Source organism: Emydura macquarii, unplaced genomic scaffold, assembly GCF_026122565.2.
Source record: "Emydura macquarii macquarii isolate MOO-44397 ecotype Brisbane River unplaced genomic scaffold, CSIRO-AGI_Emac_v2 contig_1253, whole genome shotgun sequence".
Lineage (NCBI taxonomy): Eukaryota > Metazoa > Chordata > Testudines > Chelidae > Emydura > Emydura macquarii.
This window is the reverse complement of record NW_027131390.1, coordinates 78,113,684-78,132,633: the sequence shown is the minus strand read 5'-3', so window position 1 is coordinate 78,132,633 and position 18,950 is coordinate 78,113,684. Positions and strand designations below refer to the sequence as shown.

Here is an 18,950-nt window from a genome sequence, read left to right as displayed (position 1 = left end):
ACAAGATCATCTGGCATCAGAATTATCCTGCATGGGGATTCTTTACTATCTTATTTTTTTTAAATAACCTCCCCCTGCCACCAATCTTCCAAACAATTTCTCTTTCCTCTCTCCGGAAAACAAAGAACATTTATTAATTTATTTATGTTTTAAGGTGTGCACTGACCTTGTAATGAAAATCATGAACAAGAGAAGAGGCCTCTTGTCAACAAATACCCTATGATTCTGAAATGGCTAAGAATGAGAATTCTCACATCTGGCCTACATCTGAAAATAAGACCTTGTGTTCCCATGATTACCACAACATAGCTGGTGGTCCTTCCTGGGCCACCATATCCCCAGAAAACCCACTCAGTCACTTTATAGTAGCTATCAGAGGATTGTAACAGCTGCACCTCATTACAGACTTTGGAAGCAGGGTGCATTTGAAATTCCAAAAAGGAATTAGCTTCTATAAAGAGAGCCCAGTTCACAACCCTCTAGGAAATATTAATTACAGTATGTCATGGTCCTAAGTGAACATAATGAATCTCTCTAAGAACAACTATATGCATGTACTTTCTTCCTAGTAAGTATAGGCGAGTGGGTCAAAAAAGGACAATCAAGAAGAATCCTGTGAAGAATATCCCATTCTTTTATAACACAGGTTAGGTTTTTTCATTGACACAAAAAACCAAAACAAGGTCACATAACTGAAATCCAATAAAGGTCCCTCAACCCTGGTCAAAGCCTCAACTAAAATAGGTCACTTTCCTATCATACATCTTCTAACTCTACCTCTGTGGACCTCACACTGTGGAAAGTGTACACATCTAGTCCTCGGTTACTAAGGATAAGGCATCTGGAAAGAGCTTATAAAAATGAAAAAGAGAGAAGGTTTCTCAGAGAAACACACATTCACGTGCATATGATGAACGCTACAGAAATCTTGCTTCCAATATCCTAACAGAAGTATTCCAACTTTCATTTCTCTCCCCTTGCATGCTATCAAACTCCTCACAACATATACAAGCTCCTGCACATTTTCACCTGGTTCACCTTGGTCCCTCCCACCTCCAGTACTGATATCTCATCTCAGCATCTCTTTCCCCTCCTACAATACAAGAGAGATTCCTCAGAGAATTCTGGAAGGAGCACTGGGAGTATTTTTATTGTTTTATGCTCACCCAGAATCTAGTGTTTCTGCTGAAAGCCTAGGTTTTGGTGATGAGGTGGTGGGCTAGAAGGTGCTCTCAGAATTCTGCAGTGAAGAGAAGGGCTGGTGGAAATGGAAGAACTTGTTTTTCTCTGCTTTTGAATGTGAAAGCAGATGCAAGTGCTGCTGCAGGAAACCTGAGCCTTTTTTTTTTAAGCAACTAATCTAAAGCAGCCAATATTTACCACCTATTAGTAAGTCATTTCATGGTCTTTTTCTGATGCACATGAAAATATGCTTCCTCTCTGAACTCTTGTCACTGAGTCAGAGGGCTACATATGTTCATCTGTGTCACTACAGAAACACATCAAAACAGCAAAGAATGAAGTAAGGATTACATTTCTCACACCACTGTCACAAACATGTTGACAGTAGTTACTGCAAAATTCATAAAAGAACACTGAATAAGTTTTTCACATAACATTTGGGATAACATAACATGGGGGTGTCTTCATGGAACCTTATAGCAGAAAAAAAAAACTCAACAAAAGAAAAATACTAATCAAATCTATACTTTTTCCAGTGTGATACAGATGTTGTGCAATAGTTCAATTTCTGTAGAAAAGAGAACCAAATATATTATATGTAGGGAAGCATATTTGATAAAAATCTCTTACTGCAGTCAAGATACTTTAGTTATTGTGATTAGCTTCCTAATAAAGAAAAAGGAACATTCAGTCCTTCCTTTCCTATAAACTTCATCTGACAGCCAACAGAATAATAAAAATAGTTTTAAACACTTCTCATTCTGCTTAGTGAGTTTAAAAGGCTTTTTTTCTATATCTACATGAAGTCATTTTGTACATAATGTACATGTATATAAAATAAGCAAAATATATAAAGATATAAAGATAAAGATTATAAAGTAATATAAAGATTCCTTTAAAAATAAGATGTTAATGAAAAAAATATAAACAGAATCTTTTTACTTTTAAACTTGTTACAGCTCAATCTACTAGGAATTGACAGCTTAAAAAGACTTCCTAAGATTAACTACGGGTTAAGTACCCCAAGTGAACACAGCTAATGCATACAATTGTATATGGTTAGAAGCAATATAATGAAACATACTTCTGTAGAACTCAGTAACGCATGTGCAATAAATAAGAGTGAGTACAACATTTCTATTTTTTTAAACTTCTTGGGCATGTTTGTATGAATAGTTATTTTTTTCTGAAATAAACATTTCAGGTTCCTGTATTTGATCTTACCCTCATTCCTTCAAATCGTGACAAGGCTCTCAAAGGTCTCAAAGCTCGCAGCGTTCGAAGTGATTTAATTGGACCAAGTTCTGAGAAGCCCAAGGCATTCGCTATTAAGCTAACCAAAGAAACCTACACAAAAAAACAAAGAAAAATTATTTTTATGTATCTTGTATAGCCCATCTGGAAGGATGCCAGATGTAATGGTTAAAGGAGGAAAAGTTTAGTTGGGATATTAGGAAAAGATTTTTAAATACATTAAGTTATTTGGATGACTTTCTCCAAAATTCTTACTACACAATATTTTGACTGACTGTTACTAACCTTACTAAAAATGTTTCATAAAGGGTGTCATAGTGAAATCCTGGTGGCACAAAATTTCTCATGCATAAAGTTGGTCATGCTCAGGGTCCCCACATGGGGGGGGAGGGGGGGAAGGATACACTTTACCGGGACCCGGGGGGCCCAGCGGAGGCTGCAACCCCCATTACCATGAGGAAAAATTTTGTCATGGCTCATGAGGGTGTACGTATGGGATGAGGGATTGTGGTATGTGTGTGGGAGGACGCCCGTGTTACAAGTTTGCACTGGGCCCAAAAAAATGAAGAGAAAAATTATAGAAGGCTGTTGAGAATTCAGGCTACTATTAATCAAGAGATGTGCCAATATGTAACTCAGTATTTAGTTTGTGTGATCAATCTTGAATTTAATTAAAGGCTTTATAATATTCAGTGTTGCATAAAGAAGCTTCTGCCAAATAATTGTTATTTATCAAATTCCATAGCATCTTTCACAAGCATCAAGGTACACTAAAAAGTAATCAGTTGTAGTCTACTCAGTTTGTATAAGACAAGGTGTTTGTCTTTCACCATGAAGCTTCCTTAGCTTCCTGCTATGGCTTACCTGCCCTACATGGACAAAGGACTGTTTGGAGTAAGGCTGCTTGGAATGATGATTCACAGATCTGAGTATTATTTAATTTATTCTTATTAGGAAGTGCTTTTCCCCTCATAACTGCCAATACAAAAGGAAAATATTTGCCTGATATGTCTTCTGCCAGGAGTGTCTCTTATCAAACTATGCTAAAACTTCTTCACAAATTATTTTAAATAGCTGAGGCAAGGAACCCATGTTTGGTTTTGCAAAACCTTGGTCAGACAGGATTTGGAAAAACACAATCGGAGATGGTTTGTATCTGACTTCCATTTTTATCAATGCCATCCAAGTTAGTAGGGGATGAGGATTTGAATAAAAGGTTCTAGGTTGGCTCAACTCTTCACTGAACTCAGAAATCAAGCCAGAGAAGGTGTCCAACCCCTATAATTTTCTACCAAATGCAAAGTGAGCTGTAATTGTCTCAGAATTTGACATTAAATGAATATATGAAATATTAGAAAATCAGAAAACTTAAAGAAGCTAAAATAACATACATTTAACAAAAACTTTCCCCCTTAGTTTTCATTAGCTGGATTGAAAGTATTTTTTCAGTTAGTTCAGTTGGTAACATAATTTATGTAGAAATCTGAAATCACTTTCCTCCTGAAAAGAAAAAGCTTATTTACTGGTTTAAGGGGTATGATTATTAAGGAATTTACACTACCTTAAGCATATTACTGCAGGAACTAAATCTTATTGCTCAATGTTCAGTATTAAAATAGAATATAATTATTTTTGTCATTACAAGGCAGATTAAAAATGATCTGTTTGCAACCTACATTTTTCATGACATATTTTACTATATTACTACTAAAATACTGTAGTTGTGACAAAATGTGGCATAAGGAAGCTTGTTTTTGTTAATCTCTTTTCTGGAAAATAATAATCTACATTACATAATAGATTTGGAGCAATTTATAATACAGTTCTTCACAGAAGAGCCACAAGAACGATTAAAGGATTGGAAAACATACCTTTTGGTGAAAAACTAAATTGACTGAGCTTCTTGAGTCTATCAAAGAAGTTTAAGTGGTAATTTGTTCAGCCTATATAAATATACACAGGGAGAACAGAAATTTGATAATACAGGGCTCATTAGTTTAGCAGAGAAAAGATATTCATTGTGGTTACTTACCTTACAGTATTTCAAGATGTGTTGTCCCTATGTGTATTCCACTCGAGGTGTGTGCATGCTCCATGCCCCTGAGACCAGATTTTTTGTTGGCCATGACTGTTAGTCCTCATATGCACCCTTCACTTCTTTGTGCACCAATCTGACAGCATAAAGGGTAGTGTGAACCAACTGCTTTCCAGTTACCTTTCTCCTATGAATAGTCCTAGGATAAGGCAGCTGAAGAGAAGGAAGGTGGGTAGTGGAATACAGTTAGTGACCACACACCTTGAAGACTTCCAGTTACGGTACAAGTAAGTAACCTTTTTTTCTTCAAGTGATGGCCCCTATATATATTCCACTTGATGTGATTCATAAGCAGTATTCATTGAGGACAGGGGTGTGAGACACCCTGTTGTTCCACAGATTAAAGGAGGCGTAATGTTTCGCAAAAGTGTGCATACCACACTTTGCCACTCTAGAGATCTCCAGAAGAGGGACATTTCTAAGTGAACCTAATCATGGGGCCTGCGCTCTGGCCGAGTGAGCCCTCCCACTTTGGGGTGGAAGGGTTGCCACTAACTTGTAACCAAAGCAGGATGCAGCTGGAAAGCCATTTGGACAGTCCATTTGCCAAAGGAGATGAACAATTTAAGAGATTTCCTGAAGGGTTTTTTCCTCTGCAGGTAAGAAAGCCCAGGCTCTATAGACATCCAGAGCGCAGTTTCCTGTCCTCTCGGGTGGCATGTGGCTTCAGATAGAACACAGGTAAGTGGATGACATGGTATAGATGAAATTCAGAGTTGATTTTTGGGGATGAATTTGGGGTTTAACTTAGGGGAACCTTTTCCTAATGGAAGACCATATAAGGTGGGTCAGCCATAAGGGCCCCCAAATCACTTATTCTTCTGGCTGAGGTAATAGCAACCAAAAATATAACCTTCATAGATAGGTGAGCAAAGGAACAGGAGGCTATGGGCTCAAATGGATCCTTCATTAGTGACGATAGGACTAAGATAGGATCCCAGGGGCCGCATTAGAACCAGTGTGAGAAATCACCTGGATAAGGGGGTGATACCCTTATGCGGAGGACCACTGATTCTCAGCAGCAGAGTTTGCTCCGGGGGAGTGGGAATGTGCCCAAGCAGCTCTGGAATCTCTAGCAGGACTAGCTTCCTGTCTCAGTACAGTCAGTAAAGTTGCCATCTGGGTCTTGAACTCACCTGAGGAATATAATCAATGGGTGAAATCAACAGGTGGAGCTATTGGTACCGGTTGTCTTATTATGCCCTAGCTGGCCAACAGGTCTGGTGAGTGGTGGACCTATGGTTTGGGAACCTCTCTGCAAGGACGGTTCCAAGAGTATTCATGTCTCTGGGTGAGTATATACAGCTAGGTCATCAAGAATAGGATGCCTGACTCCTGAGGCTGGAGAGCGGGAACGGCTTCTGCCTCTTGGTGGAGCCAACAGTGCTAGTTCATACCAGGTGGTGAGTATTGGTTCCGATGACTCCTTCTTGCTGCTGTGAGTTGGTACTGTTGTTGTAGAGGGTTTCTATTCTCTTCTTTCCCTCACCAGCACCAAGGTTGATTATGTCCCATCCATGGCTGGTGATTTTGTGCACGTTTGAGTCACTGTACCAATGAGCCAGACCCATGTTCCTTACCCACCCGTACCAGGATGCAGACTCTTATTTGACTTGGAAGGTGTCGGAGAAGAGATCCTCTGCTTAGATGACCACTTTACAAACGATTTCTCTCACTTTTTGAGAGTGCTTTCTCTTACTCTACTCCTAGCAGCTCTGCCCTCTATGATTGCGCAGTCAGGGAAAACCATGGTAAAACAGGGTCAGACTGGAATCTCACTGAGCATTCCATCAGGAGTCTTCTGAGCCTGAACTCTCAGGATTGAAAGATTTGGAGGGTAAAGGAGCAATGGATATTGCACTCATAGGGATTCTGGGATTCCCCAAGGCAATCCTGATGATCACTAAATCATGATGATCACTAAATGGGAAGACCAGGGAAGTCTTGAATCTGGGATCTTGGGCACACCAGGTAACCCATATGGGGTTGTGGAGGTGGTGGTGCAGAGCTCCCAGGACCGTCTAATGCTACTCTAAGTAATTAAAATGTATCTATCTAGAGGAAAACTATTTACAAAAAACCCTGGATTTTTCTAAGAAGAATGCTAGTGAAGCTGCGGACACTTAGGCCAACGTAAAGTCACTTACATCGACCTTTGTACACCTGCATCTACACTGGCACTACTGTTAAGTCGAATTAAGTCCTGGCAAAAATCGACTTAAGACCATCTCTGCAAGTGGCGTAGTGCCTAATTCAAATTTGTTACTTCGATTTAGTGTCAGTGTAGACACAACTTCACTTAAATCGACTTAATTGCCCTCCAGGAGGTATCCCACAATGCCCCGTTTTGACTGCTCTGGACAGTCGCGCTGTGCTGTTCTGTGGTCATGTTACCAGGAAATGTCCCCTCCCCTCAAGCCCTGGGAAGATTTGAATTTTTCATTTCCTGTGGTGCCAGAGTGGAGAGAGCTTTGTCCCTGTTCTCCACATGGCTACTGCAAAGCCCAAACGTGCTTCAGCATGGAGTCGACCAGAGGTCTTAGATCTCATCAGTTTGTGGGGCGAGGAGTCCGTTCTAGCTCAGCTTAGAGCCAGCAAAAGGAATCTGGACATTTATGGGAAGATATCCCAGGGCATGCTGGAGAAGGGACACAACAGGGACGCGCAGCAGTGCCGCATGAAGATCAAGGAGCTGCGTCAGTCATATCAGAAAGTCAGGGAAGCTAACAGCCGTTCTGGCTCCTCACCCAAAACATGCCGCTTCTACGATGAGGTGCATGCAATTCTCGGCGGCGATCCCACCGCTGTGCCACCCTGCAGCATCGATACCTCCACTAGGTCACAGTCTATGGACAATGATGAGGACTCCATGGACAAAGAGAAGGAGGCGGCCGAGGAGAGCAGGGTGCAGGAGAGCGGGGTGTCCATTCTCCCTGAAAGTCAGGACATATTCCTGTCCCCAGAGCAGTCCAGCAGCACACAGGACAGCACTAATGATCCTGGGGAAGGCACATCTGGTGAGTTTTTTTTCTTAGCAGTTCTGTCCTTTCACACTGGGGGGTGGGCAGGGGCAGCAAGGGGATTTCAGGCGTTTCGGTGACTGTACTGGGGGGTTACCCAGGGAACAGTTTATTCATGTGATGAGATATGCTCTGATAATCATCAGTTGATATCTCACAGAAACTTTAGTGTAGGTAATCTGTTATCCTTTGCAAAAGTTTTCTGGGGAGGGCTGTCTTGTTCCTCCCTCCATGGTAGGATGCTTTGCCGAGCCACGCTGCAATCAAGGAAGCCTGCATCATGGCTGAACACAGCTGGTACCCCGCTGTGTGCAGCAAATCTTCCCTTTCCTCCTGTGTGTCCCTCAGGAGACTGATATCGCTCAGGGTCACCTAGGGATGATGGTGCATGTTTAAAATACCAGACCTATACAGCAGATGCCCTGTGCCTTTGTATTCCCCATTGCAGTGTCCTACCAAGTCACACTGATTACTTTTATTTGGTTTAGGCAGAGACTATATACACGCCCTACACCCACGCTGTCTGTAGATCCTCTCTGTAAGGGCACAGCAAGCAGACCCTTCTGGGATGTCAGGAATGAAATGAGGGTCTGTATTTGCCTTGTGCACGGCAGGGGGGTATTGTCTACATTGTTGCAACTGTACCATTTTCTTCACTCTGCTAACAATGGCTACCTTGTTATTTTTCTTTCATTCTGTAGAAACCTCAGCCTTGGCCCCACCCTCAAGAAATGCTGCGGAAAGACTATCGCAGATTAGAAAAAGGAAAAAAAAAAAAAACCACCACCACCAGAGATGACATGTTTGGCGAGCTCATGAAAGCCTCAGTGGCCGCAGAGACAGAGCAAAGAGCGTGGCAGCTGACCTTGTCCCAAAATATGGACATGGACAGGGAGAGTTGCAGAGATACGATGGAGCATGAGCACAGTACCACGCAGGAGATGCTGCGAATCATGCAGGACCAGGCAGACATGCTGTGGTGGCTTGTGAAGCTTCAGGAGGAGCGGAGGCAGGACAGAGTCCTGCTGCAGCCCCTCCATAATGCTCCTCAACTGAGAGCTTTGCCGCCCTCCCCCTCTCCCGCCCCAAAGACGTCTCGGAGGAGAATGGTCAGGCTGCAGTACGTGCTCGCCTCCACCCTGGTGGAGGCAAGCAGAAAGTAGCGGCCGACACGCTGACAGCTGGCCAGCAAGCTACCACCCTACCCCTTGAGACAGTGAATGGACACTCTCCCCCATGACTGAATGTGCATAAATAAAAGTTTGCATAATTTCAACACGTTTCTTTATTAAATCATATCTTGTTCTGGAGGGATTTGGTAGCTACAGATATCGATTCAGGGGGTTGAGGGAGAGGGGTGTTCACCAAAGGCAAACAATATACAGGAACAGAAATCAGTCCTGCATCTCGTTGCAGAACCTGATTTTCAAAGCTTCCCTAATGCAAAGCACTCCGCGGTTTGCTCTCAGTGTATTGCTGGCATCTGACTGCTCATAACTGGCGGCCAGTCTTTCTGCCTCCACAGCCCAACCCTGGGGGAACCTCTCACCCTTTCACAGACATTATGAAGAACACAGCAAGCAGATATCACAGATGGGAGGTTCTTAGTCATGATCAGCCTAGTGAGGAGATTCGTCCATCTACCCTTTAAACACCCAAAGGCACATTCTACAACCATTCTGCAACTGCTTAACCTGTTATTAAAACACTCCTTGTCGCTGTCACGGTGCCCGGTTTTCGGCTTCATTAGCCCAGGGAGCAAGGGGTAAACAGGATCCCACAGGATCACTATGGGAATTTCCACACCCCCGATGTGAATTTTTTGGTTGAGGAAAAAAGTGCCCGCCTGCATATTAGAGAACAGCCCCAAATTCCGAAATACGCACATGTCATGCACCTTCCCAGATCACCCCACACAGATGTCAGTGAAACAAATCCTGTGATCCACAAGGCCCTGCAGGACCATGGAAAAATACCTCTTGCTGTTTATGTACTCAGTTGCTAGGTGGGCAGGCGCTAAGATAGGGATGTGCGTCCCAGCAATGCCCCCCCCCCGCAGTTTGGGAACCCTATTGTGGCAAACCCTTCCACTATGTCCTGCACATTTCCCAGAGTCACTATCCTTCGTAGCAGAAGTCTATTGATGGCACTGCATACATGAATCACTGTGATGCCCACTGTAGATTCACCGACTCTGAATTGCTTCCCAACCGAGCGGTAACAGTCGGGGGTTGCCAGCTTCCACAGAGCGATGGCAACTCTCTTCTTCACTGTCAGAGCTTGTCTCAAGCGAATATCCACGCGCTTCAGGGACGGAGCCAGCTCCGAGCACAGTTCCAAGAAAGTTGCCTTTTGCATACGAAAGTTTTGCAGCCACTGGTCATCATCCCACAGCTGCATAACGATGGGGTCCCACCAGTCTGTGCTTGTTTCCGTGCACCAAAACCGGCGCTCCACGAACTGCAGATGATTCGTTACAGCCTGCAGTAATCGGGAATTATTCTGCTCAGTGTCTTATAGCAGGCAGCCTCAGTGGCATCACTGTTGTCTGTGCTTCGACTTCTTGCTCTACTTCAAATATACTCGATAAGCCGTGATGTATTTGTGATGCTCACAATAATAGTGCAGAGTTGAGCTGGTTCCATGTCTCTGCAGCAATGGCGAACGCATGGGGAGTAAAGAAACAGCGTGAAAATACTTTTCCTGTTTGTTTGGGGGAAGGGGGAAGCAGCGTTGCATCATGGGATGATGACACTCGTCCCAACAGTCACCGAGGCTAGTTGCACTGTGGGATAGCTACCCACATTGCACTGCTTTGAAAGTCGAAATAAGCATGGTGAATGTGGACGCACGAGACCTGCGCAAACAGCGTAGTGTGTACACGCTGCTACGACTTCTAAAAATCGGCTGCTGAAAGTCGACTTAAAGTAAGTCAACTTCTCTTGGCAGTGTAGACATGGCCTAAGAAGTTTCATATCAAATGAGAGTCAGTAGAAATAAACTGAAGATACAGTCTGTCCACGATCCCCTTTATGCCCTCGGTTCAGAGCATGAAGAGGGTGCAACCATTGACCAATGAATATTGCTAATGAAAAAGTCTTTTGGTCTCAGGCACATGGAACACATGTACATCTCAAGTTAAACAGATATAGCGACCAACACTTAAAGAACTAGATCCAATGACTGGACGTTGCAGCTAGTCAAATTCAGATTAGAAATAAAGGCACAAATTTTTAACAGTGAAACAATTAACCATTGGAATAATTTCCCAAGCAAGGGCTGTGGTGGATTCTCCATCAGTCCCAATTTTTAAGTGAACATTCAATGTTTTTCTAAAAGACATGCTTTAGTTAAAACAGGAACTTATTAAGGGAATTCCTATGGCCTGTTATGCAGGAAGTCAAATGAGATTATCACAGTGGTCCCTCCCTTCTGGCCTTATAATCTAATTTAAAATTTTAACCATCTCAACAACTACTGAACTAATTAATCATAGTTACTGGGCCAGATCCTCCAAAGATATAGATCTGTGGAGTTCCACTAGATACACTGAATGAGTGATTTCATTTTTGTTAATCTTCTGCTAGTAATTTTCCCAATTTCTCTGAAAATAACTTTTCTCTTCTGAATTTTATGGATTCTAACAATCTGGTTACCTATCACATTAGCACAGCACTCAGTGAATGTTTTATTTCAGATGCATTAATCTGAAGTAAGAGACTAGTGAAATATATATAAAATTAAAAGGATTTATCCTTTGAAACCTTCAGCTTCTTAGTAGTGTTATACCATGACTTTATAGCCCTACAGAAACATGTGAAGGAAAGCAGTTTTAAGTTTAAGTCTCATAATATTTTCTTAGAGATGACTCAATTGTTTGGTTTGCCTATTCACACAGAAAGAAATCCTCTTTTACAAGGGATCAAAACATCTTTAGCTAATGACAAGACCTGTAAATCACTTTGGACATGAACATATTTTAGAGAATCCGAATATTTTTGCACACAGTCCATTAATTCTTCTGGATTTAATCATCTCTGCTAAGATACTATGGCAACAAAAGCAATGCCGTTTCCTTTTGGAGGAAAAATTGTGTGTGTGTGGGGGGGAGCCTTTTGATTTCTTCCTCCTCCTGTTGCATACTGAAGATCAAGGACTGCCTTCCATCCTCCCCCACAAAAACTCTCATTGGCATCAGTTCTGAGCTCAAATGATGTTACATTGTAAAAGCATTAAGTGTAACAGAGTTCTGTGATAGAATCCTTGAGAAAGAAAATGGCTAGGTACATTTACTAATATTTTAATTTCTTAAGAGCTATATTTTATCTAATGTAAAATTATTTACCTAATACACTTCCTTTCTATGACTGGCATCTACACCAATCATTCCAGTACATTCCTTTTATGTGTGCCAAAATTAGGTGCAATTCATATGAACTATCAAAGCTTTGTCTCAGAGGACACACCAACTCTGGATCCTACCAAAAAGTGTAGAAACTTATAAATTATTGTACAAACAGCTATTTAAAGGAAAATTGCAAAACAGAAGTCTAAAATATTTTACACTACAATCCCAAAAAATAATACCGCCAAAAAATTAAATCTTAGTAGTGAAGGTAGGAAAGATGTCAGACAATGAATGCAGATTGCCAAGTAAGAATGTCTCCATTCTATCTCACGACATTTGCAGCAACAAGAAATATCAAGCAGCAAAGAACAGCACAAGAAAGGTTCCATAGCCAAGAGTAATAGAAAAATATGTAAAAGTATGATAACATTGGAGCTGTCAATGCTTTTAAAAAATGTAACAGTTAGCATTATCATCAGATATTTATACTTTGTCATTTTGTGGGTAACCTGGCCCCTTAACTTATCTGGTTTTCTAGGTGTACTCCCCATTATAAGACTGACATCTATTATGAGCATTCTGGTCCAGTTGCAGACTGACGAATCTATTATAATAAGACTCCTTTTGGTTCAACAGTGAGAAGCATAGTACGGACGGTAAAGTTTATTTAGGAGTATATAAACTACTGAGTGATTTTAGTGTTTACACTAGTAACTTTCTAATGTGCAGTTGAGTCTATGGTGGGACCTGAATGCTTGAAACCCTCAGGTCCAGTAGAATGCATAGTTTATTGTCATACTTGTGGATTTGGAGTAGTGTGGAAGTAGCTCTCTTAAACCTAGACTGGACCTGAGATGTGGAAGGGCATAGTCATGCTGATGTTTTGGTAAAAGAAATTTCAATTGAATTTTGCCTGGGACTTCTCCTGAAGTTTCTGTTCCAATATCCACTTCTTGTAGTGTCAGAATAACAATGGGATAGATATGTAAATTACAGTCACTAGAATGCTACCAGCTCCTCATCTGTCCAGAAGCTTGGAGAGAATGCTTATGCTTCTTTCTACTTTCTGCAGCTATTTCTTCCAACTTTCCCTGAAGGTCTTAGAGCCTATCAATTACGAAGAGCACAAAAAAAAAAAAAAGAGTCTTAACCAAACTGATGCCTGGCAACTGAGCTGGCTGCAAAGTTCTCATAGCACTTAGGAATCTATTATTCAAAAAGCGGTGAGTGAAATATTATGAAGCAATGTGAGGATTTCCTCATATTTTAAGGGAACAATACAGCTTTCTGGTTATCATAAGAACAAAAGAACGGCCATACTGATCAGAGCAATGGTCCGTCTTGCCCAGTACAGTATCTTTTCTTCTGACAGAGGCCAATGACAGGTGCTTCAGAGGGAATGAACAGAACAGGCAATCATCAAGTGATCCATCCCCTATCGTCCACACCCAGCTTCTAGCAAACCAAGGTTAGGGACTCTCAGAGCATGGGGTTGCATCTCTGCCTATCCCGGCTAATAGCCACTAAGGGACCTATCCTGCAGGATCATACCATATCGTGGCTGTGTTGGGAAAAACAGCAGAGAAGCCTCAGAGTATCTCTAATGCATTTTGCCTACTGGGTTTCTGAGACAGAATCTCCTCTGAGGGGATAGCCACTGCATCTTTCACAAAGAAAGTGACTGCTTCATTAGTCTTTCAGAATTTGAATTATATAGCACTGCATTTTCTGGCAGTTGGCTCTTTTCCCTTTGTCTTGGTTTTCCTACTCTCAAAGATAATGTCTGAAAAAACAAGGGTGGTGGCAGTACCTGTATCACCTTCCTACCAAAGGATGTCTCTGGAAACAAATGGAAAGGTACTTTATTTTCATGAGACGCAGAGTGCACTTTTTGTATAGATAGAGATACTAATTCCAAAACCTGTTTTTGGGCTCTCTCTCTCTCTCTCTGTGTGTGTGTGTGTGTGTGTGTGTGTGTGTGTGTGTGTGTGTGTGTGGGGGGGGGGGGGGGGGGGGATAATAACTACTAAAAAGCAGGGCTTGATGAACAAACAGAAATGGAAAATTAAATATCATAGGTTTCTGGAGATACAGTATGTGGCATTCTATCCATGACATAGTAATCCTAGCAGGTAGAGATACTGAACCACGGATGTGTATAGCTGGAAAACCACTAGCTTCTCATTACTTATGAAATTACCCAGTGCTTTTAATTTAACATTTTAGTTTTAATTAGCAGTCCTCATTTGAATCCTATGCTGTCTTCAAGGAAGAATATAAGAAAACCAGTTTTTAATTTTGTTTGAATATAGTTAGGGAATATAGTAGGGGAATATAGTTTCCCTTATTTTGAGACCTCCTTCTTCTGCTTTATCTGGTTAAAGGCACTGTCTTGGGGGCATTAGTGTTATAGCATGCTCCTGATTGTCCAGAGCTTGTGGTCATGGTGCAAACAGTTTCCTCTGCTGAAGGGTAGAGCTGCTGGGACAGGAAAAAAGGGAAGGAATCACATCATCTCTTTTGAGTTTCTTATGAGCCACTGCTGCCCTGTCTGAGAAGGGAGAGTTAATCTTATGCTTTTTTTTTTGCATTGGGGAGGGGAGACTTTGCCTAGGTAGGTGGGCAAAGGAAATCCATTAGAAAAAGTTCAGTGCTCTAATGTTTCCTCAGATGAGGAGAGGGAGAGGAGTTAGAATCTGAACTGAGATCACTAATGTGCAGAAATGAACATTCTAAAATAAATAGGTTGGGAGAAGTCGAACTACTGACGTGCTTTGCCTGGAGAGGCTCAAAAACACAAAAACCAAAAAAGAGACATCCAACAACTAAAAAAGCAAGCATTTACAAGAAAGGAAGGAATATGCTTGAACTGCTGCTGGTGGCAGATTTAGATTTGGTAGGATTCCAGAGTTTGTGTGGCCTTTGTCAGTTTGTTTTAATTTTTCCCATTCTCTGCAAGGACAGAAAGAGCTCATGAACATGGACTCGCAGATGACAGAAGACAAAATATATGCATTGAAAAGTGCCTAAGTGACCTTGGAGTGAAAGTCCCATTGATCACTGCTCCTAAATCATATAGGTGCTTCTGAAGATACCAATCTATGTTTTTAACATGGCTAGCAGTTAAATAGTAATTCTACGATCCATAAAAATAGATTACTTCTTTTTTTTTTAAGTATAGTATTTTGAGAGACAATATGGACAAAAGCCAAGCCAAAAGAGAGACTGAGGGCAGAAGCTAAGCCAAGCCAAAAATGAGAAAGATTCAGCTCCCAATATAAGCTTTAGAAGGTCACAAGTGGTTGAAAAATGGTAGGGTTATATTGAAAGTTGTCTTGCAAACTCATAGAGCAGGAGTGCTATAAAATCAACATGAGGATTACTGCTGAAAACAAATAGAAGATGTGCAATGAAATGTAACATACAAATGCCATTTTCAGTGAGTCATTAAATAACCACAAGGTATCAGGGAAATGTTCACCAGTCATGCAATTTTTGATCATTTTTAACCCAGAGTACTTTCCTCATTATTCATATGACTGATAATAAGTTATGTAGGATCGCCCACTTACAGAACAGTAGAAATTGGTTATTGAGAGAATACAGTACATACATCGACAATCAGGAAGTCCAGCCAGCACCAGGCATTAGTAAAATAGGTTTGAAAACCATAGGCCACCCATTTTAGCACCATTTCCAGAATGAAGATGTAAGTGAAGATCTTATCAGCATATTCTAGTATGGTCTTGATAGTCTTGTGCTGTTCAATATATATGTCTTCAAAAGCCTGTGAACAACAAGTAATATTCAAGTTCAGTATTCATAAGCCTTTGCAAGCTACAATTTAGGCAATATGAGCTAAAGATGAAAAGGAAAAGGTAAATCACTTTTCAATTCAGGATGTTTTCTGCAGGTAGTATGCACTGATCACAAAATATATTTTTGAGATTTGAGTCTTTGGTACATGGTGATGGGAGTGATCTACAGCACTCCTCAGAAGGTTCTCAGAAAACGGTGTACTGTCAGTCCAGACACAGACTCTTTAACTCAGACAAGACAAATCTCAATTCAATGCACAACGAAATATTAGACACTAATACTTGCAACTCACAAAAGTCTGTATTAAGTATGTGGCAAGATGAAATGAGGCAGTGACCCAAAGCTGAATACTGTAACTGACATCCCTAACCCTCAAATGACAGCGTATGCAGCGAGTAACTACAGGAAATAAAAACAGGCACTTGTTTCTAGATGTCTCTTTTTAAAACACAAGCAGGATACATGATAAAAGTTCCAAAATAAATGAAGAGCTTTATGGGATTTTGGCTACAAACCTAGAGAACTTTTTAAAAATCGAATTGGGAGAATTATGCCACACTAACCTGAGTATGTTTGTGTAGGTGTGTAAAAATAATGGGAGGGTAAATAGCTAATTAAAATATGTTACCTGTTCAAAGAAATTAGGACAATTATGTAACAGTGGTTTGCCCTCATAAAGCACAGATACAAAGATCTGTTACTAATAAATATTCTCTACTAGTTAAAATTACTACTTACATAAATAGAACTTTTCATACAAGAAATTTCATTTTATAGGAATTAAATGGCTTAGAAGAGGATTTATTAATTTGGTGAAAAGCAAGTTAATGTCCTATCACTTAAGCTTGACCATGTTACTGGATGCGTAGCAAATGGTCATGAAGCCTAGAGATGACACATCAGAAATATCCATTTTAAGAGTTACATCCTAAGGGAAAGCTTGAGATTATGAGAAATACACATCATGTCACCTGTATCACAGGGACTGAAAATTCACAGGGGTGTCCTAGTCTAGAGTTGCTACACTGTTGTGGATTTTTTTTTTAGTATTTGCAAGCATTGTTCTCTAAAAAAAGGTCTTGTTGCTGTTTAGCTGTCCCAACCACCAAAATAAAGTGGTTCAGCTATCACCCTCCCATGTCTACCCAGACTCCTGCTTCTAAATGGAAACAGACTGCCTGGATCCCATTAGTCGTATACTCTAAAAACAATCTCCCCATTCACGCACTCATCTGTAGTTTCTTCTCCTTTCCTTCATCTCACAATGCAACTGATCCTCCTACCTGCTATCTACCAATCTGACACAATCTTCTCAATGGCAGATGTTTTTGCTATTACATTATTACAGAATTCTTTCCGTGCAGTGACGGGGGTAGTCAGACCTGAAGGCACTTAGACAAACTAAAAAGCAGCAGATATAAGGAACATGTTAAAATGTATGAAGTATCTCTAGGCAATAAAAGACAGCTGGAAGGCTTACAGAGGGGAATTTGGCTGGAGAAATGTATAAAGGCGAATGGTCCAAGAACCTTGATAAGAGGTTTTATATTTTATTTTGTATTTGTTTTCTTTTCCATCTGATCAAACCTTTACAAAATCTGGGTTGACCACAGCTCCCATTTCCACACAAAATAATAAAAGCTAGACTGTGGCTGGACCTGCAGAGGTGCACAAGGAGGGAAAGAGGGTTACACACATAGGGCAGCCACATCTCTGCTACTGTATTCTCAGCAACCAAGGACAGGGCTGACAGAAACTCCAAAAGGGATATGGCTAGAGTACTGACCAAGTGTTGTAACAGAAAAAGAAAGTGGACTAGTGAAAGTATGAATCCATACATATGTACACACGTGTTACAGCTTCTATTTTTGTGTGTATTCTTCCACTGCTCCAGTAAGTATTCCTTCTGAGACAGCCAGAATGTTGAAAGAAAGCTTCCATACACTCCCAACCCAACCTCAATAGAGGCTTTGGCCAGAACAGTGTCAAGGACTAATCTCTACTAATGGTAGAATATAGGAATTCTGGGTGTCTCCATATGACATTTTTTATTAAAATATTTTTAAAAGTAATTTTTCCTTGTAAAAAAACCCTGTGCTATACATATTTATTTGATAAGCCACTCTTCTAAAAGGTGCTTTCTCTCAGAAATAATATACCTGTTACACATTTCACTTACCAGAGCACCACTACTGAGGAGAATCATGAAGACAATGAAGGTTTCAAACCAATTGTGTTCTACTATCTTGTAGCAGGTTTTTCTAAGATTCCACCAGATTTTTCCTTTCTTATCTTGTATGCTGACTTGACAGAACTTGAACTTCCGTACACAGCCTAATAATCAGGACATTAAATTATGACAAATCAATATGTGATAAGGTTTTTATTATTCTGAAATAGTAAATCACTGTGACAAGTTAAATTTTCATACTAAATTTCTGCTATCCTTGGGACTCTGCATCAAACAGGTAATCAGAGACAGTGATCTAGTTGACCTAAATTTCATTTACAACTTTTTTATAAAACCAGGAAACAAATTATAGTTACCAGAAGGCAGAGCCTAAAGGATTGATCCTGTAGACACTTACACATGAGTAACTTTACTCATATGAATATGTTCCATGTGTGTGTGTTTGTAAGCTTGGTCCCCAAGAAAATATAGCAGCATTTTTCGTTAGAACAGTGTAACTATGTACTATGACACTGTAAAAGTGTCAGCCATCTAGTAGTTTAGACTCAAAATGTAGGGTTTGGGGGGAAAAGAAGTTCTATATAGCCTATATTCCTTTTGTGGAAATCTTTTATCTAATGAAAAATTAGAGTAAAAATAAATCAGATTTTTAAAAATGCTGTTTTAATAATATCCATTAAGTTTAAGAACCAGATCCTACAAACACTTACCAGTTGTAATGCTTACTATCGTGAGTCGTTCCATAGGCAGATTACTCAACAGGATCAAATAGTATACCTTGTAGTAAATGTTTTGAACCATTTATCCCATTGAACTCAATCCGCAAATATTTATTCACACAAGTAATCCCACTGAATAGAGTGAAGTTATGTATGGCACAAGTCTTTTCAGCATTTGTGTGTTTCAAAAATAATTTTTACCTTGATAGTTCCCCTTTCAATTTCTATGAACTTTTTGTTCAAATCTCCTTACAGAGGTTTACTTAAATGCTACAATTGGTCAATAAAAATTCTGTTTTTTTCCCACTGAAAAACATATTAT

At 40.4% G+C, this 18,950-nt stretch overlaps 1 protein-coding gene and 1 long non-coding RNA gene across 2 annotated transcripts in view; one reads left to right on the top strand and one right to left on the bottom strand.

Moving 5' to 3' along the window:
- The window catches only part of LOC137153687 (sodium channel protein type 2 subunit alpha-like), a 186,679-nt gene that overhangs the window by 25,662 nt on the left and 142,067 nt on the right, over positions 1-18,950 (bottom strand). The window contains exons 20-22 of the mRNA XM_067549309.1: positions 17,898-18,052; positions 15,513-15,686; positions 2,407-2,529 (exon numbers count right to left, since the gene is read on the bottom strand). Coding sequence (XP_067405410.1) covers positions 2,407-2,529; positions 15,513-15,686; positions 17,898-18,052 — 452 coding nt within the window. The remainder of the gene's footprint in view (positions 1-2,406; positions 2,530-15,512; positions 15,687-17,897; positions 18,053-18,950) is intronic.
- LOC137153688 (uncharacterized) overlaps positions 1-18,950 on the top strand; it is a 166,581-nt gene that overhangs the window by 75,997 nt on the left and 71,634 nt on the right. The gene's annotated exons all lie outside the window — the stretch shown is intronic.